At 45.4% G+C, this 23,137-nt stretch overlaps 1 protein-coding gene and 2 pseudogenes across 1 annotated transcript; 2 read left to right on the top strand and 1 right to left on the bottom strand.

The window, feature by feature from the left end:
• The first annotated feature begins 1,940 nt into the window (after positions 1-1,940).
• LOC136531120 (phosphoenolpyruvate carboxylase 2-like) lies at positions 1,941-4,075 on the top strand (annotated as a pseudogene).
• Positions 4,076-12,842: 8,767 nt separating this feature from the next.
• LOC136531123 (alpha-1,2-mannosyltransferase ALG9-like) lies at positions 12,843-18,221 on the top strand. The gene is made up of 10 exons (XM_066523837.1): positions 12,843-13,250; positions 14,986-15,073; positions 15,178-15,337; positions 15,447-15,667; positions 15,742-16,037; positions 16,701-16,812; positions 16,897-17,035; positions 17,292-17,488; positions 17,572-17,661; positions 17,749-18,221. Exons 1-10 carry the CDS (start codon positions 12,970-12,972, stop codon positions 17,887-17,889), a joined length of 1,725 nt encoding a protein of 574 aa, XP_066379934.1. The 5' UTR covers positions 12,843-12,969; the 3' UTR covers positions 17,890-18,221.
• An 819-nt stretch (positions 18,222-19,040) lies between these two features.
• Positions 19,041-22,887, bottom strand: LOC136531124 (DNA repair protein RAD51 homolog 3-like; annotated as a pseudogene).
• Positions 22,888-23,137: the final 250 nt, after the last annotated feature.

The following is a 23,137-nucleotide window of genomic DNA, read 5'->3' on the forward strand; positions in this document are numbered from 1 at the left end:
ATGGGGCGCGGGAAGGCAGGAAGGAGCGCGGCCGAGCGTCGCTGGGGTTCGGGGCGGGGCCGCCGGATCCGGGCGGGAGCGAGGCCGGCCGGGGGGTGGAGCGCAGCCGGGCGTGGGCGCGGGCTCGCGCGGGGCGCGGGCCGCCGGTGCCGGCGCCGCGTGGTCGGCGGGACCTGGGCGGCAGAGCAGCGAGGCGCGGGCGCGGCGGCGGCTGCGGACCGCAGGCGCGGGGTCGGCCTGCTGGAATAGGATAGGGTTGGGACGGGCCGGCCTTTTTAGTCATGGGCCTTTGCCGGGTGCCAGGTGAGTTAGGCACCCGGCAAAGAAATTTTTTATTTTTTTTTAAATTTCTTTGCCGGGTGCCCCATGACCTGGCACCCGACAAAGGCTTCTTTGCCGGGTGCCCTGGGTGGCACCCGGCAAATTATTATTATTTTTTTGTTTTTTTACCCCCATTTTTTTGTGGGGACTTGCTACAGTAAATATATCCCTATTTCAAAATTTGGGACAATTATGAGTTTTTTAACTATATTTCCTTAATTTTTTCCGTTTCATTGAATTTTTCCGACTATTCCAAATTTGAACTGCAAGTACATGAAATAATGGAATTTCGTCATTCAAAAAATAGTATTCATGATATTTAGGCTATGTCGAGGCCGTATGCAGGAAGTGGCATGAAATGTCGCGCATCATGTTGTCGTAACATGACGATGTACTCGCGGGGGAAGTTTATTTAAATTATATAAAATCCAAACGATGTCCGAAAATCACAAAACTTGTCGATGTGTCTTGTTATCACATGTGGAGATGTCTGGGTTTTAGGCAGCTGACGTCGCAACTTGCTCGAAACTTTCTCAATTTTTTACCAGGGCCTCCACATGTGATAACAAGACACATCGACAAGTTTCGTGATTTTCGGACATCGTTTGGATTTTATATAATTTAAATAAACTTCCCCCGCGAGTACATCGTCATGTTATGACAACATGATGCGCGACATTTCATGCCACTTCCTGCATACGGCCTCGACATAGCCTAAATATCATGAATACTATTTTTTGAATGACGAAATTCCATTATTTCATGTACCTGCAGTTCAAATTTGGAATAGTCGGAAAAATTCAATGAAACGGAAAAAATTAAGGAAATATAGTTAAAAAACTCATAATTGTCCCAAATTTTGAAATAGGGATATATTTACTGTAGCAAGTCCCCACAAAAAAAAGGGGTAAAAAACAAAATAATAATAATAATTTGCCGGGTGCCACCCAGGGCACCCGGCAAAGAAGCCTTTGTCGGGTGCCAGGTCATGGGGCACCCGGCAAAGAAATTAAAAATAAAAATAAAAAAAATTCTTTGCCGGGTGCCTAACGGCGTGGCACCCGGCAAAGGCTGACGGCCGCGGGCCGCCGTCAAGCCGGCCACCTTTGCCGGCGGCCATATTTTGCCGAGTGGCCGGCACCCGGCAAAGACCAATTTTTGCCGACGGCTGGAATTTGCCGAGTGCCCGGCACCCGGCAAAGGCTGCTTTGCCGGAGGCCTTTCTTTGCCGGGTGTCGCCAGGCCTGGCACTCGGCAAAGAATTCCTTTGCCGGGTGCCTGATAAAAAGCACCCGGCAAATTTTTTTGCTCCCGGCAAATCAGCCGTTTCCTGTTGTGAATTGTTAGTTTCACATTATCTCAACTTGCATGCACTGAAATCAGAATCGTGTATTGCGCATAACAGTTGTTTTTCCCACGCTACTCCAACAACGATGGGTCTGCTATGCCTGGCGTTTGCATGACAATGTCATATCTGTATTTGATCTGAGCTATGGTGTCCCAGTGCCCGACAGCAGGGTTGACACACATGAACGAGTATGCTATATGCCCAAGATAGCTATGCATACAGTTGTTGGTAAATGTTTCATGGTTGGCAATATGCCTGGACATCCGCCGCTATGCGAATTTTATCATGGTCGGACACAGCTTTAGCTGGGTGAGTGTGTTAGGAAGATCTTTATATTATGGACTGTCTCATTTTTAAAGAACATTGTTGTCTTACCGGATCTGCTTATTTGAAAACTATGCAGGTGGAATAGAACCGGTCTTTTATGCTCCCTTTTTTGCTGCTGTTTTGATGGTGTTGACCTCAATCCAAAACTCGAATCGGTAAGATCTGGTAGCTTCAACCTTCAAGTCATTTTGGCCATTAAACCTACATTACCTCCCCTTAGTATCTTGCAAGTTTATTTGGATCCCAATATGAATGCTTTTAGTATCGGTCAGTATCTTGTACTCAGGAGGCTTCTCTTTTTCTGTTCTATTGCAGGTCGACTTCGATGCAATCGCTTCTAAGCTGACCACTGATATCGTACAACTTAAGGGAAATGAGAAGAGTTGTCTGCAGTTTGGACATCTTTGGCTTCAGGTGTCACCATGAGCTCCACTTGCACCATCAGCACCAGGCTCCACAGCTGTGATGTGAATGCTTCATATGTCGACGTAACCCCTATTCTCACGCATCGCCCCTGCTGCGCTTGCTCGCAGATGGTGTAGCCATGGGTCTCTCTCCCTAAGATCGCTTCCTTCCTCTGCAAATGTCTGCATCGTCCCCACCGTTGTTGATAGTATCCGTTGCCAGGAGATCGAAGAGGCCCTTCAGAGGGAGGCAAGGCTTCATTGCTTAGGGAAAGAACATGTACCATAGGAGTATACCACAGTTGTCTAACGAACAGTGAAGCAGACCAGACTCTTACCCTGCCCTTCAATATCTGCGGCAGAGTTTTGGAAGCAGATTTCTCCACGAGAGCCTTACCGGATCGTGCTCGGCGACGTGAGGGACAAGCTGTACAACACCTGCGAGCGTGCTCAGCAGATCTTGTCACATGGTGTCTCCAACATCCCTGAAGACCAGAAGTATATCAATGTCAAGCAGGTCTGTAAATTTCAGCAGAGTCTAGACTAGAGATGAGCAGTTCATGTCTTGCTAAGCTGGTGATGCTGCTGCTCGTTGCAGTTCTTGGAGCCTCGGAGCTGTGCTACCGATCGCTGTGCGACTGCGGCGACAAGCTGATCGCCGTTGGCAACCACCTGGACTTCATGCGGCAGGTGTCCACCTTCGGGCTGTGCCTCGTGAAGCTCGACATCCGGCAGGACTCAGGAGTCAGAACGCCACACCGACGCGATGGACGCGATCACCACGCACCTCGGCATCGGCTCCTTCCGGGAGTGGGCCGAGGAGCAGCACCAAGAGTGTCTCGTCTCCGAGCTCCGTGGCAAGCGCCCGCTCTTGGGGCCCGACCTGCCGCAGTCCGACGAGGTCGCCGATGTGCTGGCACGTTCCGGGTCATCGCTGAGCTCCCCGCCGACAGCCGGGGAACGGGCGAATGAACATCGGCAGCCGACCGTCGAGTCGCTGGGCGCCATCCCATGGATCTTCACGTGGACGCAGACGCTGTTCCACCACCCCATGTGGCTGGGAACTGGAATTCGGCGCCGCTTTCCGGCACGCCGCGGGGACCCCCGGTGGCCTCGCCACGGTCCGCGAAATGTACGACCAGTGGCCCTTCTTCCGCGTCATCATCGACCTCCTGGAAATGGTGTTCGCAAGGGCGACCCCGGCATCGCCGCGCTCTACGACAAGCTCCTGGTCCCCGGCGACCTGCCGCCGTTCGGCGAGCAGCTGAGGGCCAACTACGAGGAGACGCAGAGGCTGCAGCAGCGCATGCTGCCGGACTCGTAAACCACGGCGCTCAATACGTGCCAGGCGTACACGCTGAAGTAGATCAGGGACGGCGGGTTCAGACCGGCAGCAAGGGGGGCGCCCCCCGTCCAAGGAGCTGCTGGGGTCGACGTCCACGGCGGAGGGGCTTGCGAAGCTGATCCCGAGCAGCGAGTACGACCCTGGGCTGGAGGACACGCTCGTCCTCACCATGAAGGGTATCGCAATATCGCTGCCGGCATGCAGAACACCGGCTGACTGCGCCAGCTGCGTCGCCACTTTTCCGATCCTGTAGGAGCGTGTTTTCTTGGGCAAGTGAGCTATGATTTGCAAGCTTTTTTCTTGAATAAAAGTTGGTTGAAATGTGGAGAAGTACCTTGGTTCAATGGATGAGGAGTGTTTGACAATTGACATGCGTTGGTCATGACTTTCGGTTGCATAATAAGCATGTTTCATTTTGAGTAATGACGCTGAGGCCTTAAGACAACTGTTGCTGGCTTTGCCACACCCAGAGGCCCGGAGGCTTGACCTTCTGCTTTGCCAAACACCTGAAAAATTACACACAACAGCACATTAGGCCTTAAAGCGCATCATAATCATGAATCAGCAGAATGCAATGCGATGCCTATTAGAAGCTAAGAAATTCAGTATAAGCAACAACATACTAGCAATTGAAGTAAAACCCAAGTTTGAAAAAGACAAGCACCAGCGAACAAACTTGTTATTTTTTTTAAGATCTAGAACTTTTATTCAGCGTATATTAATAAGGACAGAATTGACATAGTTTTCGAGAAATTCTGACAAAAAGAAGAAGAAAAAACATTAAAGCTACTATTGTCGGGTATCATAAAAAGGGCCCCCCCTAAGCGAGAACCGAAAAAAATCGCTTAGACCCTGTAAAAATCAAAACTAAGAGACAACCACCGGCAAAACTCCACTTTATCCGAGGCTCGGCTGGGCCGTCCTGCCCACCTCGAACAATATCTGGGCTCACCCAAAGCGGGCTCGGCCCAAAATGAAACCGTAAGGCCTCGGACGAGGTACTGATTCTCCGCCTCGCTCGAGGCCCCGCACGTAAGGCCTCAGACGAGGTACCGATTCTCCGCCTCGCTCGAGGCCCCGCACGTAAGGCCTCGGACGAGGTACCGATTCTCCGCCTCGCTCGAGGCCCCGCACGTAAGGCCTCGGACGACGTACCGATTCTCCGCTCGCTCGAGGCCCCGCGCGCAAGGCCTCGGACGAGGTACCGATTCTCCACCTCGCTCGAGGCCGGCTCGGCAACAATCCCGTCGCCTCCGCCTTGACCGACTTTTCTGACAGGACGTCACGTCCAACCACTCCCGTGACGTCAGCCGAACGACGGCTCGATACAGCGGAGTGGCCGACGAGACGTGAGTCACATCGATGCCATACCGTCCGGGATAGGACGGGGCGGGGGTTACCGGCCGCTGTACTCAGCGCTGTGCCCACGACTAACACCCATGCTGCACTGTGCTGCCTAACCCCTGCTCCAAGGACAGCGCGGCGTGGAGAGTCATGTTCGGGTCCCTGTAGCCTCAGAATCGACGTACAAAGACCAGCTGCTCCCTCCGAGCCTCGGCTATCCGCTTCGGGGTCTCTGTAGCCTTGGGACTCGCGCCCGCCGAGCCCCCCACAATAGTTCAGCCTCTGCACCGGCTGGACCTCAGCTCTCTACGTTGTCAACATATAGCGACCGGCACGTCGTCCGCAGTACGCACCATACCCTGCGCCAAGTCGCAAGAGCTCCCACGTCGCACAGGATCAGGCGTGACCGGCGCGTCGCTCCAGTGCACCGAGGACAAGGCCGCTCCACCGACCATGCCGCCACAGTGACAAGCTACAGGGCTCGGACATGCCGCTTCTGTTCACACAACGTCACGTAGCAAACCCATGTACTGCCCCCATGCCTCCCTTCGACTATAAAAGGGAGTGACCGGGGCCGCTTCTAGGAGAGGGGCAAGAAAAACACGGACACACATACAGACAAGCGATACACGACGCTCTGTAACGCACACGCACAAGTAACCCACGCTACTCCACGTAGAGACCTAGGACTAGCTCCCTCTCTTGCCTAGCTTGTAAACCCCTACTACAAGCACTTCGGTGCAAGGAATACAAGATTGCTCTCTCAGACTGGACGTAGGGCACCTATTGCCTGAACCAGTATAAATCTTGTGTCTCTTTGCATCACCATCCGGGATTAAGGACACGCAGTACACTTTCACTGGTTGGTTGAGGATCCGCCGGACCCAAAACACCGACAACTATCAACAACTACACCATGCATCTCTACCTGTAGCTATCAATAGGTGATGAAACTCATCGAAGTCTTATATCATCTCCAAGAGTCTTTCTAAAACTCGCTCTCTAAATCATCATTTAGAGACCATTTGCATAAAATCATTTTTTATATCTTTTCACTCTCCAACAACTATTCTATCTTGTGCGCACTCTACAAAGTCATTCTCACTGTCTTAGCTAGCGAGAAATCCAGAATAGAGAATGACTACATTTGGATAACCAATTAAAGAAGCTATTAAAGAGTGTTTTTACCAAAATCTCTATCCCTAACAATTCGGGAGGATATAAAGAGTCTCTTGGAGTTGCTCTTATAACGATTCGGGAGGATGTAAAGAGTCTCTTAGAGTTGCTTTTATCATTGTCAACCTTGCTAGTTGAAACATAGGTACACATTGGGTCTAATTTCATGAGACACACCTAATAAATCATGTACAAGCTGCCACCAAATCCAAAAACAACCAGAGAAGATGTGAAAACTACCACCAAGGTTATCTTTGCTAACCACTGTGTAACACCCTCGATGTTACACCCTAAATTATTTACTAAAACATGTTATGAGCATCATGTTTAAGTGTTAATGCATATGATGTGTTGATAAATTTTTTGTAACTTAAAATGACTAATAAAATATTAAACGAAAGTTGATTTAATAACTCATGTATATTAAGTAGGGTTGAAAATCAATTTTTATTAAGCAAAAATACTATAGAACATGTGCGTGATACTTAAATAAAGTTTAAAGTACAAACTTTGTAGATAACGGTGAAATAATTGCTGTTGAAAAATGATATTGCTAGCTAATACTTTCACTAGCTTAGAAATCACAAATTGAAATCAAGTTCAGCTCAAAAACTTAGAAAATTTTCAAGTCTGTCAACAGCTAGACATTACTATGTTTAGCAAATTATTTTGAGAGATTAGGTTAAGGGGTGGTATAGTGTTATAGCTCGATTTAGTAGTCTCATATGTCCTCTTGAGCATGGTGAAGATGGTTTGGCTCCTGGAGCAACCGTTTAGTCGTTTGGGGCGCTTTAAAATTTGTGCGCGTCACATGTCTCGGGATGGTTGGCGCCGTGCACGCGGTCACCGCACGGCCACCCCGCACCGCGCCCATGACCGCATCCCATGTAGTCAGCCCGTGCCGCCACGCTTGGCCGATCGGGCCACCTGGGTTTGGCTGAGGCCGCCCCCCGCACCCTGCTGCTCTACCTCACGCTGCCGTCATGGGTGCCATCGCGTCCACCCACTGCTGCCTCGCCGCACTGCCGATCAGCCTCGCATCGCGACGCTGCCGCTACCATCACATCGTCGTCGCATCCGCGCCTGTCCGCTATAACCCTGCGCCACTACTACGCGCACATGGCTGAGCCGCCGTCGCCTTGTCATTTAAGACACTGAGGCCGCGCGGGCCACGCCGGTCGGACACGCTCACGCCTTGTATGAGCGCTTGCGCGTGGGCGTCCTGATCGCGCCGACCGCATCCCACCAAGGCAAGGATGAGCCGAGCCCACTTGCCGCGCCCCCGTCTCTCTCTTTCTCCCTCTGCTGCCGCCGTCGAGCCACGCCATTAAATTCGTCAGAGAGAGATCACCTCAAGTCGATTCGTCGTGTTGCTGGCTCCGTCACACAACTGCCTAGCTACCCATCCCCACCCCGCCTTGAATGGCGCCCGATCGAGCTCCAATTTTGGAGTTTTCCCGCCGCCGTGCCAATAAGCCCGTGTCTGGCCGCGGGTGTGGGCAGCTCTCCCATCGTCCCTTCCGAGCCAATTCACCTACACCACTAGCATCGCCTTGACTCCCTCTCCACCTTACGCGCCTTAGTCAAACCGCTACCGCCTCCCTTTCATCGCTGACGCGACCGTGCCGCCACGGTGCGTCGTCGCACGACTCGGCCGCACGTGGCCAACCTTCCTCCATCATCTTCCGCCCCAACTATCACCTCGTCCTGGTCCATGGTAGCCTCCTGATGCTCATGTGCTAATCAATTAGGCCTATAGCTACCCCAGCCCACCGGAACAGTGGCGCCGTCGTCGCGGATGGCCGCGCGCCGCTACAGTTTTCCCTAGAAGTCGTGTCACCCTGCACTGCCGCTTAGCGTAGCCGCTCAAGTTAGAGATGGTGATCGATCCGTTAGGTGGGCCCACACAGGTCCCAGGTGGCCGGCGTAGGCGCTCAGTGTCGCTGCGCCGCCGTGCACTGAGTTGTCGGTGGTGCGCGCGAGTGAATTAGGGAAAGGCCAGGGAGTTAAGTGAGAAGTTATGAGACAGGGGGAAATAGTGTTAGTACTTAGTTGTAATTCGGGAGAAGTGCGAGGTCTATTTTGCAAAAACATCAACGCGCGCGGGGTTTCCTGTCACGGGCCGTCTCCGCGTGGGTCGACGCCACGTGGGCCGCACGCCACGCGCTCGCTCGCGCTGTTGCGTCGCGTGGGCCGCACGGGAGAATTCGTTTTTCTTTTTCATAAGGAATTAGAAATAGTTTTCTAATATAATTTTTGAGCTGATCTTTGGTAAATCATATAAAATCATGTAGGTGTCCAAAAATTGTGAAATAAATTTTGTTAAGTTTCTAAAATTGTGCTCTATCTATTAGTGTACTTAGTTCATATATATACATGTTGATGCCAGGAGCTATTAAATCATTTAAAAATGTTTAATATTGTTAGAAGAATTATTGTAGTAATTTTTATGGTAAATTGGTGATAGTTTTAGCCCTAAAAATTTTATAGCAGCATCGTGGTATTATTATATGCTCACTGTAATTTTTATAGCTTTAGAATAGACTAAACATAAGGGTAGTTAAATGCTTTTTGTTTCAAATATACATTAAATCATTAGTAGAAATAAAGATATATCCTTCATTTGTAAAGCTAGGTGTTTGTTAGTTGAACCCAACACTTTTGCTTGGTAAAGATGATAGTTAGCTTAGTGCCTTAGTCATTAGAGCTAGCTTAGTAGCTTAGTATGCGTATTCTTATTTTAAGAGCTGCTATTGCATAAATGCTAAGTGTTGCATCATCATCGCATGCATGTAGAGAACGAGTTGGTGGAGTTCGTGACCACTAGAGAGCAGGAGTACGAGGAGGTGATTGAGGAGTACGAGGAGGAGGTCCTTGTATAGGAGGAAGCCTTGGAGCCATCGACGACTGACATAGCTGACAATCCATCTGCCCAATGCAAGCCCCGATGCATAACCCTTATTTTGAATAATCACTGAATATATATATGTGATGTGCATTTACGTTATAGGATTTATATTGAAACTACATGCATAGATAAACCTACCTATGAGTCCTACTAGCATAGGTCGAGTAGCTGCTATGCTTAGGCTATCGGTAGCGTGAGTAACCTGCCGTTACTCACAATAGGTGATTATTATTATTACTCTCATAATAAAATGGTGAAAGGAAATGAAGACCGGGCAGGGATATGGTATGAGTATTAGTGGGTGTAATAGGTTGTGTCCCGCGGCCAACGGGACATAGCTTGGTTACACTGTTTTCCAGTCCGTGTCAGTTAAGGACCGTCAGTTGCTGTGGATTCTAGTTAGGTCACAGACTTATTATCCTGAGCACATACTTGCTTATGGAAGTAGAATAGCTTGTTGCTCTCTTATCGTGGGTTCTAGCTCTTTTCAGACCAACTTATTGGAGGCGAGGATGGTGGAGGTCTAAGCACCACACTGAGTCTAGGACTCAGGAGTGGAGGTTTGGAGTCTAAGTTTGGATGAGGACCTAGACCCCTTGAGAGGAGAGTGGTGGGTTGGCCTTGCTTGTGCCTAGGGTACAAGCGGGACGTGTATTTCGGGATACCCAGCTAGGATACATTGGTTCACGAATCGCCGTGTGATACGGTATGACTTAACTATAGTCTAGCACCATAGTAAGAACTGGAAGATGAAAGGGGATGAATGAATCTGATTGCTCAACTCTTGCTTAAAAGTAGAATATGTGCTTACATAGAATGGTTAGCTAATGAACTAATCATGACTGCTAATAAAACACATACATAAGGATTCACTACTAGTAATGCTTTTCACAAAAAGGAAACCCAACAAACCATAAAGCTTATCATATCCTTTGGAGTCAGGAAATTATTCCCACTAGTCGGGTAAGTCTTGCGAGTACATTGTGTACTCAGGGTTTATTTACCCCTGTTACAGGTGCAGATTGAGAAGGGGCTATTGTGTGGAGGATTCTTTTGGTGGACATAAACAGATCCTTGTATTTTATCGTTAGATGTTTATTTCAATTTCGCTGTTTAAATTCCGCACTCTGAACTTGGTATTGTAATAATATATTTTCGAGAACTCTTGTTGTATGAAATAGACTAAGTATTGTAAACTTGTTCTCATTATTGGATTATGGATGAAAACATGGATTGTTCGAGTTCTCCCTTGGGATGTGCTCGACGGAACTGTCCAATGTAGCCAACTTTCGTGATGCTTAGTGTCTAGCGGAAGACGAGTGCCTCCGAAGGTGTGTTATTCCGGGCGGTTCTGCCACACACTGTCAATAACCAAGCATGGCATCGAGCCATTGCTATAGAGCTCGCCGTCACATCAATGTAGCAGCTCTGACTTCCTATACATTGCAAATGACACCATTGTCGCTAGATGGACGCTGAACACGATGCTAGATTCCCACAACGACGCCGTCAAAAGGGTCACAATGTCAGATGTGCCATCATAGCCGACCCATGAATGGTTAGGGTTCTCACATGAAGAAAACTAGTAAGGTAGGATAGGATGGACGCCTCTAAGAGGAAGCAATGCTTAGAACTACCATTGTCTACGCATTTGCCCAAACTCAACCAACCTACATCCAATAAGAGCAACCAGGCATGACCCTGCCAACACCAGTAGCAAAATCAAAAGGTAAAATAGTAACTCCTACGATAGAACAAGTGCATCGCATGGAGAATACAAAGAACCAATGAAGACAACGAAGTTGACATGCATATGGTCTAGTCAGAAATGCCCACCGTCAGCAAGATCCCTAAATCGGCCGTCAAACTTGGCAAGAGCAACATAGGAGGAAGTGCACCTCGCCTCCTTGATGATGTCCCCCTCCACTGCTTGCAATAGCCACAAAACCTAACCCTCAACCCATGTGCGATAGACACCATGCCCATGCCGTCACTTCATGCGCGCACTGAGGCCATAGGGCACATGCCCCCTAGGCCCGTTGATGAAGGTGTGCGAGGTGAGCACACGCACATAACCTTCAAATTTATGGGGCCCCACCTCCGAGCAGTACAGCCTTGTCCGACTGCATACCTAAATGATCGATGCATGACTAGTGTTGTGTATAGTCATGCAAATTACAAGGTAGAGTAGTGATAGTAGGTTAGTGGCTTGACTCTTTGGTCATTAAACAAGTGTCCCAGTGGTGCATGGTTCTTTTATTTTCATCACTTTTTGAGTCGAACATTCGACGTAGTGCCTCTATACAGATGACCAACCTAGCAGTCTAGCGCTATCACACTACCAATATTATTCATTTTGTTTCCCAAACTAAACCACATGCCAACATGATCTCAATTTGGGGAACCGAGAAGGGTGTGATTTTGTTAGAATATCCATCCTAGCAAGCAAGCTTTTAATTACAACATTGAAGCTATATAATTAATTGTATCTCTTATTTATACACTATGTCTAAATATGATAAAGTTTAGGCCCCAACTGACATTTTTGGGACCCCAAATTTGGATTGACGGCCCTACCCCTCGTCCGGCACCGACACCCTCAATCGAGAGGAAGGGAGGACAACTTGCCCCGAACTTGCACCAGACCTGTGTGCTCTCCCGCCGAATCTGTGAGGCCACGCCCCATCGCCGGCCATCAACGACATGCCAGGAGCCATGTTGTCATGGAGTCCTCTAGCTAACCACCACTGCAGGGAACCACCGCCATCCTTGTAGCCGTGTGACATCGGATGGCATGCTAAAATGACAACAAGGCAGGTTTGTCGAAGGGAGATGCAGTGGCTTAATGATCGGCGTTGGCTGCCCAAGTTGCCCCACAAGAGTGGCGCGGGGTAGATCGTGCATCTGACGATTTATGTTTTTGAGTGTTCACTTATGAACAAACTCGTTGATAAAAACATCTTCGCGGAATAGTACGTACCTTGTCATCATCATCACCCAACAAATCAAGCACCCAACCAAATAGCCACAAGTGTCACCATCCCTTCTCAGTTCTCACTCACCATCGTGCGTGACAATGGCCACCAAATCTGGCTACAGAATCAAAATTGATTTGTTTAAATTCATTTAAGAAATAGAATTCCTATCGAGTGTGTCTTAAACTCCTTGTATTCCATATATTTCTCTGGGCTCTGTCCAACTCCAACGCTCTGTGCTGGAGTCGAGAAAGCCCTAAAATATTGGCTTTGAGGGCTCTTTCTTTGTCAAGTTCATTTTGAAAGAAGCCGAAATATTTTGCACAACGTATAGCATACCTAAACATGCCGGAGCGAGCGCCATGCCAAACGGCGCATAATTCAGTTTTTTCTCCAAAATCACCGCAAAGTGCTGACGGTCATTCTATTACCATGTGTGCCGCTTTATGTGGTAGCTGAAAATCCTTCGATACGAGAAACTTAAAGCTTCTTCGAAGTTCGAAGTGTGAGTGACTACTGAAGTCCCATGCTACTAGCCTACTACCGTTGCTTATGATCGAAGTTTTCCACTTTTAACCCGAAAAAAGATGGATGGGTGCAAATGGAAGATAGCCAAAAAGAGGAGGGAGTGGCACTGTGGTACGAAGGACTTTTTTTTTCCTCTTTAAAAAAGAGTAAAAGCTACTCAGGGACCCATCTGCAATTATGCTTTCCTTCGCGCGAGCAAAGAGGGGAGGGCAAAGGCAAACCAAATCACCGTAGCTCCAAACATCCAGAACCTTCTAGACCAACCCTTCAACCCATCGCCTCGGGCTCCGGCCATGTCGCTCTCGTCGGCGCGCCAGCGTCGGGCCACGGCGGCGTCGCCACCGACAGACGACGGGTATGCCAAGGACTCCAAGGACAGGATGCGGCGCCCCGGCGGCGACGGGGACGGCGGGGACGAGGGTATCAAGTGGTTCCTCCCGTTCCTGGCGCTCGGGCTCCTCCGTCACATGAGCGCGTCCTCCAACCTGATCCATGACTGCGACGAGGTCTTCAACTACTGGGAGCCCCTCCACTTCCTCCTCTACCGCTCCGGCTTCCAGACCTGGGAGTACAGGTAGCCTCTCCGACCTCACCCCCATAAATCCTACCTGTGTCTGCCATTCCCGTTGCTTGATACTCCTGGGCGTATTGGAAGGGGATGATAGTTTAAACCTGTGCTCTTATTTGGAGTAGGAGAGGGTTTATCGGGGAGCTTGAGCAAGCAATCTTGATTGGTGCGAGGGGCATTTGAAGATCTACACCGTCATTAGAAGTGTTTTGCTTTAGGTTGTGCGATTGGGTGGTTGTAGGTACACGCAGGATGGCTTGGCTTGGAGTATGTTGTGATTTATTAGTGGAATGATTTGAATGTTTAAGGGCTTGTTTGGAAACATTGCTACCCTTCAATCCATAGTATTGACACCAATCCACATGTATTCCCTTCAGTGTAGACAAACAAACCCTAAGGCCTTGTTTGGCTGCACTCTAATCGACACCAATCCACATGTATTGGAGTTTTCACCCCAATACACACCTCAATCCACATGTGTTGGAGTGGATTGGGCTCGAAATTAAACTAAGTTTCATCTCAATCCACTTCAACACACATGGATTAAGGTGGATACAGCTGCACCCAAACAAGCCAAGGCGGGGAAAAAACACACTGTTTATGATTTTGAGGGATTGGTCAAGCAGTGGGAGTTTCTGCTTTGTCTGTTGCTGGTGTATGACAGATTTTTTTTTCTTGGGGAAAGGGGGTGGGGTTCTACCAGTGATGGTGGTGAGGTTTGGGGCTGGGCAAGTTTACAATGCGACCGTTCTAAAAATTAATGTAGGCTGGTAATATTTGTGTCTATTTTGTTTACAATCAAGCAGTGGTGGAGCTATGACCCCCCTCCCCCTGGCAATTGAATATTCTTAATGATGTCAATGGTTGATGCTTAGGAAGTAATATAGATTTGCACACCAGAGATAACTTCAGTACTATTGCCACTAATTGTTTCAACATAGGCCGCCTGGCCTGCCTAGGCTTCACTGTACTGCCTTGCTTCTGATTGCCACCTACCTATGCCATCGTTATGTGTTTAGAACTGTCACAGAGTCACATTTGGTGCAATTCTACCAGGATGACTTAAATTTGGATTGAATTACCATAGAGTATTTATTTAATCATGTCAGTCATGCTAGTATATACTGTCATAATTTTATATATCGTAATGATATTTCATTGTGGAAGTTCTGTGTTTGACGTACAGATACTCTGTATCCCGTTTGAGTTTCTGCTGGAAACGGTGTATTATGATATTCCGTAACATTTCTGGGAGTAAGGAGGCTCGTTTTAGTTCTCGTCAATATGGGGATCGCTGTATTCGTGTTGTTTGGATTGGAAGAGTGATATATCTATATATAAGACAGCTGCATGTCTTCTTTAACTGTTGCTGAAACTGTTTTTCAAATTAATAAGTATGCTTTGTTTTTTCCCCCACATCTTAGGACTAAGCGGTTTATTCTATATGCTTAGCTACCTTATGTTGAATGTTGACCTAGGCTTTTACATCCAAATTAATTCAGCTTGCAAGTATTGCTATGATAGCATCTTGATTTGATGTTTTCTTCATAGCATCCTGGAAGACTCAGCCTTTTAGGGAAACCAAACCCATTAAATAATATAATTTGTCTGCAATGGTTTTTTTTTTTTTGTATATTATGTTCTTCATGGCATAAAAGGTTAGTAAATAGGACATCGATTTTAACTTGGGACTAAAAGGCTTTGTTGTTTGATTTTGACTTTCTGAAAATGTCTATTGCAGTTCCGACTTTGCTCTTCGGTCATATTTGTACCTTTTCTTTCACGCTCTTGTAGCTGGGCCTGCTTCACTGATCTTTGGTGAGCATAAGGTTCGTAGTCTCTTACTCCTTTGGTTTCTTCACATCCTTATATGGTGGCTATCTCTTTACCTATTTGTGCTTACTAATGATATCTCATCTATTCTGTTGTCAAGGTTCGTGTGTTCTACTCAGTGAGAATCTTTCTTGGTCTCATTTCAACTATTACCGAAACTGTTCTGGTGGTTGCTCTTTCAAGAAGATATGGGAAGCGACTTGCTTGTTATGTTCTTGCGATGCTATGCTTATCCAGCGGTTGCTTCTTTGCCAGTACCAGTATGTATCTTTGTAAATTCAGTTTTCTGTTGTCGTTTGGAAATTATATTGCAGATGTGTGATTGCTCCAACTGGGTGCTACCTTAATTATATTTATACTCTGTTCCAGGTTTCTTGCCAAGTTCATTCTCCATGTACGCAGTAACACTTTCGTCTGCACTCTTCCTTCTTGAGAAATATGCTGGTGCAGTCTCAGTTGCAGCTGCTGGAGTGATCCTTGGTTGGCCTTTCTCAATTTTGGTTTTCCTCCCTGTTACTGTTTATTCTCTAATTAGAGGATCTTTTAGAAGGGTTTTTCTATCTGGATTTTTGACTTCACTGTGCTTTCTTGTAAGTAAATCCCTCACAATTTCACTTTTTTACAATATGTACGAGTTCCACTGATCATGACAAGTTTGTGCTAGGTTCTGTCGTTTGCTGCTGATTATTACTGCTATGGTCGATTGACATTCTCGGTGTTCAATCTTCTGAAATATAACGTTCTTGGTGGTGGCGAAAGTCACTTGTATGGAACCGAGGGGCTTTCATTTTACTTCAGGAATGGATTCAACAATTTCAATTTTGCCTTCATCCTGGCTCTTCTTTTCTTGGGGGTTGTACCATTTGCAAGAAAGAAATATGCTCCTGATCTACTGATAATTGTCTCTCCTGTCTATATCTGGTTGGCTTTCATGTCTTTGCAGGCACACAAAGAAGAAAGGTAAGAAGGAATTTCGCAATGTGCACGTATGATCAGTTGAACACTCGAACATGCAATATAATATAGGAAAAACTCTTCTTTTGATCTTTTCTGCAGAACATCTTCCCACATGAAGATTATGTAGAGGCTAGAAATGTTATTTCTGTTTGCCTATGACTAATTTAATTTGATCTATCTGGAGCACTTGCATCTAGTTGACATTATCTCTCTGGTCTCCCTTAGACTCCATTATTTCCCTGAACTAACCAGTTTTATTTTTTAGATTAGACTTTAAACACAAAAATGAGGTGCCCTGTATTTTGTCTTAACCTACATTTTCTAAGTTGCTGATTTGTTTAGCTTACTTGCATTGCTGTTGGCAAGTTTCACTTATAAATTGAATTCACAGCATTTCTAATAGGATAGCCTTGAAATCCACAAATTAGACTAAATTGCAACCAAATCAGCCATGTATCCTTTGTACTATGTTGCAATCATTTTGACTAGTTACTGCTACCGAATAACGCTAAGAGTAATGGCCAGGTTTTCTGTAGTCCTCACCATCATCTGAAAATAGTAGTGTTGTAATAGGGTATGAAAAGAATAAGAAATCGCTTTTGAAGAATCTTTCCTTGTATACAGATGGAACATACTGAGGCTGACTGGTCTTATCTGTTTGTGCAGGTTTCTCTATCCAATTTATACATTGATATGTGTTGCTGCCGCAGCTGTTATTGATAGCTTACCTGATTTTTTCCATGACAAATATTTATCTGATCAGAATATTTTTGAAAAGGTTAGCTTGGAGACTTGAATGACATTTACACCTTGTTTATTAACTAAGAATGGTTGTAAAGTTGTTTCATAATGCTTGTGACAGATAGCGAAGGGTCTGCGTCCTTTGATCCTTGGTTTTATTTTGTGTGCTTCCCACAGCCGAACATTTTCCATGTTAAATGGATATGGTGCTCCCCTGCAGATCTATCAGCATCTAGAACATCATGACGACACTGGGCCTGGTAAAGCTCTACAATCTATACCTGTCATGGCAGTTGATTATGTTCTTGCTTAGTATGTTATAGGATTACACCTGTAATGCCAGGCATGCCTGAGACCCAGAGTATTGTCTTGTGTCATTGATTGTGTTTTTCTTGTTAAGGTACTTATATATAAATAAATGAAGATAAAAAATTGACTTAAACAGATATACCATCAGAAAGAATGATGCTTGAAGGTATTGTTGGTAGCTAAATTTGTGTACCTGTCTGTTTACAGGGTCTATTCTCTGTGTTGGAAGTGAGTGGCATCGCTATCCATCGTCGTTCTTCATACCCTCCTATATCAGTGAAGTCCGGTGGATAGATGATGGCTTCCGTGGCTTACTTCCATTTCCCTTCAACGAGACCCTGGGTGGAACCACTGCAGCTCCGTTATACTTCAATAACAAGAACAAGGCGGCTGAAGGGCAATATGTAGTTTCCTTTCTTACTGAACTTCAACAATGCAATCTTCTAATAATACACTGAGTGCAATCTGTTGTTATTTTTCGGTGCAGCTTAAAGACATCGGAGCATGTACCTTACTGGTGGAACTTGACCTAAGACGGCCTTATCCCTCACGTGGGAGTGACTTGTCAACGTGGGAGGTAGATTAACACGCATAATCCGAATATAAACGCACATGATCCTACTAGTTCTGTTTTCACAATCTGATAACTCTTTGCAAACTGCAGGCATTGGCCGCACTACAGTTCCTGGACAGAGAGCTTTCCCCTGCATTATACCGGTCCTTCTTCATACCACACCGATGGCAACAAAACAACGTGTTTGGCCTGTACAAGCTACTGAGGAGGTTGCATCCTGACCATGCGTGATCAAGAGGCGTGTGGGGTTTGCTTCAATGAGCTTAATCACGTGATTTCTTTGAACAAACAGCTCGCTAAATTTGACTGATATAGATTTTCTGATCCGTATGGGTTTTCCTAGTGGGTAATGACGAACCCGTTTTTGTCCCACTGATCGTCCCATCATACAGCACAGAACGAGATTACGAGCTGTATAACTGATGTAGTGATTGATGTTCGAGGAGAATCATGTTGGGGGCGCTGGTCAGTTGTGTTCTGAAACTGCTGTTTTTGCCAGTTGTAACTTGTTTGGATCGTTTGTTGAATCAAGGCCAATGACAGACTGATGGATTAGCGATTAATTCATGAGAAACATCATTGAGATTTATACTTTTTTACTATATTGAGTTTTTTGCTACGGTAAAATGCCCCAAGCCCAGGTCAGAGGTACAGGTCGTTCTACAAATATGCTCTGCAGTGTAACAACTAACCAAGACCTGGTGAATGGGCCAACGGGCACGACACGGTCCAGTGAAGGCAAGGGGATGGGCGCACGGCCCATCCTAGGAACCGTCTCCTTCACGGTTTTCTTCGAAATCGTTGCCACTCAGGAGTAGGAGGTTTCATATCGTATCGTAGTTTTCAAGACGTGACACTTAGCGTGTGTTTGTTCCCACCCCCAAATCCAAAAAAGTGCTCCATCATATCGAATCTTACGATACATGCATGGAACATTAAATGTAGACGAAAAAAAACTAATTGCACAGTTTGGTTGAAAATTGCGAGACGAACGTTTTGAGCCTAATTAGTCTATGATTGAACACTATTTATTAAATAAAAACGAAAGTGCTACAGTAACCCAAATTCCAAATTTTGGGCAACTAAACACGCGCTTAGAATAAGGGTCTCTCAATGCACAGTTTCATTTCACTATTTCATAGACTAATTTTAGCATTTAATCCTTGCACTATGTTGTGATCAAATGTGCCGTATTACTATGTAGCAATGTGATATTGTTGTGCTTTCATGTGTGTGTACATAACTGAATATATCAGTTTTCACACGTAAAAAATGATAGCACTCACTCAGGCACTAGGTAGCTGATCGGCTTCACACACACAAAAAAAAGGCAACATTCACACATGCACTACGTATCCATATTCAGTTTCACACCGAAAAATTTCAGCATTCACACATGCAAAATTTAGCAGATAAGAAACAGTTAATCACAGCAGCAGAATGTGTACAGGGCTTCATGTTGATAGCAAACAGCATTCCTGCAGAAAACAAAAGTAATTCAGGATCTGAAGGTAAATGACAGAAATTGTTAATGTTCTCACCAAAGATGACACTAAAAAAGTCTGGCAAGAACTGTTACTTTAAGTATGGTAGCAGTGTCTTGCACAGAAGAAAATTTCTATACTAAAAAAGATTCAAAAGCACGAACAAGAGTACTACACTTGGATCTGGAACATTAACAATAGACTTACCATGGATTCCACAGTGGCTTCCATGCGCAGGCGACGAACAATCTTGATATGCCCACAAATCGTAAAGCAATGAAAAATAGGGAACTGAGCAACAGTCCATCATATTCTACACTTTAGAACATTCTTCCACACATGTCCTGGCTCCTGCTAACTGTTATCCACGCCAATTCCCACCCTGCAGCTGTTTTTCTCTAATAACAATGTTGATTTGCTGATCGGTGAACAGAGAAGCACATATAAGCCAGTTGTTATAGGCTTAATGAATGTAAGATGTGCCACATGTTCAGATACAAAACAATATAGTAGCCTGTTCTGTTGCATCTACTTCTCTAAGGTTGGTTTGTAGCTAACGGCACAAAGCAATTGAGAATCAGCAAAGTGGTACGATTCTCCAGTCTCACCTAACTTGCCCCAAAGATCCATGGTGAAGAAAGCTGCAAGAGTACGTTCAAAAAGAAAGCTGCAAGAGCATAGTGGAGATACAAGTGCTTGACACCAAGAATGCTATGTCACTCGGGCTCGCTTGTGGTTTGGACTCGCAGCATCTCTAATCCCTTTACCTGTCACTGCATACGGTGCTGAGGCCACTGGAAGTGAAGGAGACTTATCAAGGTGTGCGTATCGTTCGTTCCCATTCCAGTACAGAATCAGCCGGTTTGTGCATGAGTGGGACCAGCTGTCACCTGCATAACAAGGTCATTATCTTATCTTGGAATAATCGGTTCAAGTGTCCAGTGCCAATGAAATATTCAGAAGAAATATGTCACTAAACAGAAGAGATAAGCTACAGTCACCCATCTACTTGAACCCCCCTTTTTTCCCTTTTTTTTTGGCAAACATCCATCCAAGTATCCAACCCCACTGGAGAAAAAAATTGTAGCTATTGTCATAACTTGGACAGTGTCAAAACTATAACCAGTTTATCAATTTATCGGAACTTAGCCTGTAATACCAGTTTCTTATAAAACAGAGGAATGAATACACGGGAATAGGGTTACTGCAAAGGTGATCATGGTGTGGATCTTGTTGGACACGATCATATTATATGTCATCTATCCAGGTGGGTGTGTGTGTGTGTGTGGGGGGGGGGGGGGGGGGGGGGGGGGGGGGGGAGGGGTGATTTTACTTTTGTACAAAAATATTGATGACACAACATGGATATAAATATGAATGATTGAAAAGAGATCATGGCACCTCCATTCCCCTATGGGAGCTTATGTGGAAATCATGGGCACCTAAGAAATGTCAAATTTTCCTATGGCTAGCCGCTCATAATAGGTGTTAGACTGCTGATAGACCTTGCCTGCAGAGGGCTGCCTCATCCAAATCAGTGCCCTTTATGTGATCACAGCAGGAGACAATTCAACAAATTTTGACAAACTGTGTCTTTCTCTAGACAAGTTTGGTATTTACTCTTGCGCCTCTGGTTCACCGGACCTCTCACCATGAGTCGGGGATGAGGTATCCTGTGATTGGTGGCTTCGGATTAATATTTTAATTCCAGGACATTGGAAAAGTGGAGTAAACTTGTTGATCTCCTTGGGAGCATGGATGATTAAGCGACCATAGAAATGAGTGTGTTTTTAATGGTGCTGCACCAAGTGTCCAAGTGTTCTTAGAAGAATTTTTAAGAAGGGGGCCTCTGGTGTATGGCTGATGCAAAAGGTTTGGCCACCAGCTTGTGGCACCAATTGTAGTGGAGCCACAAGATCGCGGTATAGATTGAAAGTTATGCACATTACATATTCTACAATTATACAAACAACACAACAATATTTTCAGCTTTTAGTGTACGTTTGCCTAGATAATTTCAACCACCCTACATATCACGCGGTACCCAAAGTTTTGGCTGCAATTAGTAAAAGCTTGCCCATATGCATTTCAGCCGTCTTGACTAGTCACTGGAATGTGTGCCCAGCACTAGAACAGAAAGGCAACCTTGATAACATAAGCACATTAATTAGGAAATTCTTATTGCTAATTGTCCTGCTGCTCTGTGAACAATAAGACCACAAGCATCCAGTACTGATTCGAAGATGAAGAAGGAATGGAGGATTATACTTATATGACACAAAACTGACCTAGAGCAAGAGTCAATTGAAATGACCCTTCAAGTAAATTTAGTAGTGACTTGGTTCACAAGACAACCTGCTCAGCAGAACAAGATAAATATGCTAGCCTCATCAAATAGGTAACATACGATCAGAATTAATACCCTTCATATGCATGATGCGTAACTTACTGCCAAGTTATATGTCTTTGCAATCTTCATTAACTTCAATGATAATCCACTTAGCACTCTGGTCCTCAATGCTAGATCTTCAAAATCTTGTCGAAAGAAAGTGGAAAGTAACACTATCAATAATAACAATAAGCACCTGCGAAGTAGATAGCTAATTCTTTACTTTTGAACACTAGGTCAGTTGTTGTACATTGCAAACAAAGAAAAAGAACTGGGAGAGAAAAAACTAGCATTATAATGTCCTGATTGCAAAAGAAAAGGTAAAGTATCAAGATAAAAAGATTGACAACACAACAGAAATAGTTGTATTAAAGTTAGACTTGAGAAGTCAACTGTTGGAAGAAACTCACATCTTTATGCTCTCCGAGGAACTTTTCCAGGTAGTTTATGACTGCAATTTGTTCGGTGTAACTGCATATTCGGAAGTAATAGATGTCCGCCAGGAAATGCTCAGGCTGTAATTGTTTTTGCCAGAAGAGGACTTCTCATGGTTGTGCGGAAAGTGCTCCAGTATGTCCCTGATACACCCTTCAGCAATCTGGTAGACACGTTCAACCATGAAACTGCCCTCTGTATCTATTATGATGAAGACAATTGCTATTACGCTTTCTCAGTAAAGCACTAGATGATATGTATTCCTGTGTGAAGCTATTTACCGATATAAACTGCTTTCCCACCAAGGCCACCATATTCCACTGGGATTTGTACATTTATTGCTAGTTGAATCCTGAAGAAAAAGTACGTATTTAGTAGGGAGATCTGCTGTACTTGTATTGATTAGTAAGCACAACATACCCCAGTTGAGTTTTACCAACCCCTGGGACACCACCTGAATAAAATTAGTGTTGTGCATTAGGTCAGTTGCTTCAGATACATCAACTGAGAGAATCAAAATTATGTAAACTACTTGATAGAGGGAAATTAAGGGCATTTCTGATCTCTGAATGCGAGGAGCGAAGCATGATAGAACAAGAGACACACTAAGCTCTATGATTCTTCAGAATAGCACAAAAGTTTGAGAGATCATCACTAGTAGACATGAAGCAAACAAAGAAGCACAAGTTACATATACCTAGCTAATTGATTAAAAAATTTCCCAATAGCTCCTATTTGACCCTTCGCTAGGAACAGTATTAGAAAGTAAACTAACCGATCTCAGTAACTTCTTTGCAGTGAATCCCGCCACCAAGTATGTCATTGAGGTCACCAGAACCAGTAGTGATGTGTTTCTGTGACTGCTCGTCAGAGAGCATATCCCAAGCATTCTGGGCCCCTGAAATGTAACAGCATCAGGATACAGACTTCTGTTGTGGTCCATTTCTAGAACCTTCAGAACATCAAATAAAGCAGCAAAACTCAGCAGCACAAGGGCGGGACACAGTTTAGGACACGGGTGTACATCAATATTTCTTTCGCCAAATTTCGATATTAGTGGGTATGGATTATGATATAGATAATGTATATACCAAGGTTTTAAATCTCTGGCTAAGCCTCTTAGCTGTTGTCCTCCACAACAGCTAAGTGCAGCTATAGCCGGAGATAGCTG

This window comes from Miscanthus floridulus, unplaced genomic scaffold (assembly GCF_019320115.1).
Source record: "Miscanthus floridulus cultivar M001 unplaced genomic scaffold, ASM1932011v1 fs_28, whole genome shotgun sequence".
Lineage (NCBI taxonomy): Eukaryota > Viridiplantae > Streptophyta > Magnoliopsida > Poales > Poaceae > Miscanthus > Miscanthus floridulus.

Excerpts from the sequence above, each read along its gene's own strand:
- LOC136531123 (XM_066523837.1), top strand. The coding sequence starts at position 12,970 with ATGTCGCTCTCGTCGGCGCGCCAGCGTCGGGCCACGGCGGCGTCGCCA. Across the intron at positions 13,251-14,985 it reads TTCCAGACCTGGGAGTACAG|TTCCGACTTTGCTCTTCGGT; the intron begins GTAGCCTCTCCG and ends TGTCTATTGCAG. Across the intron at positions 15,338-15,446 it reads TTGCTTCTTTGCCAGTACCA|GTTTCTTGCCAAGTTCATTC; the intron begins GTATGTATCTTT and ends ACTCTGTTCCAG.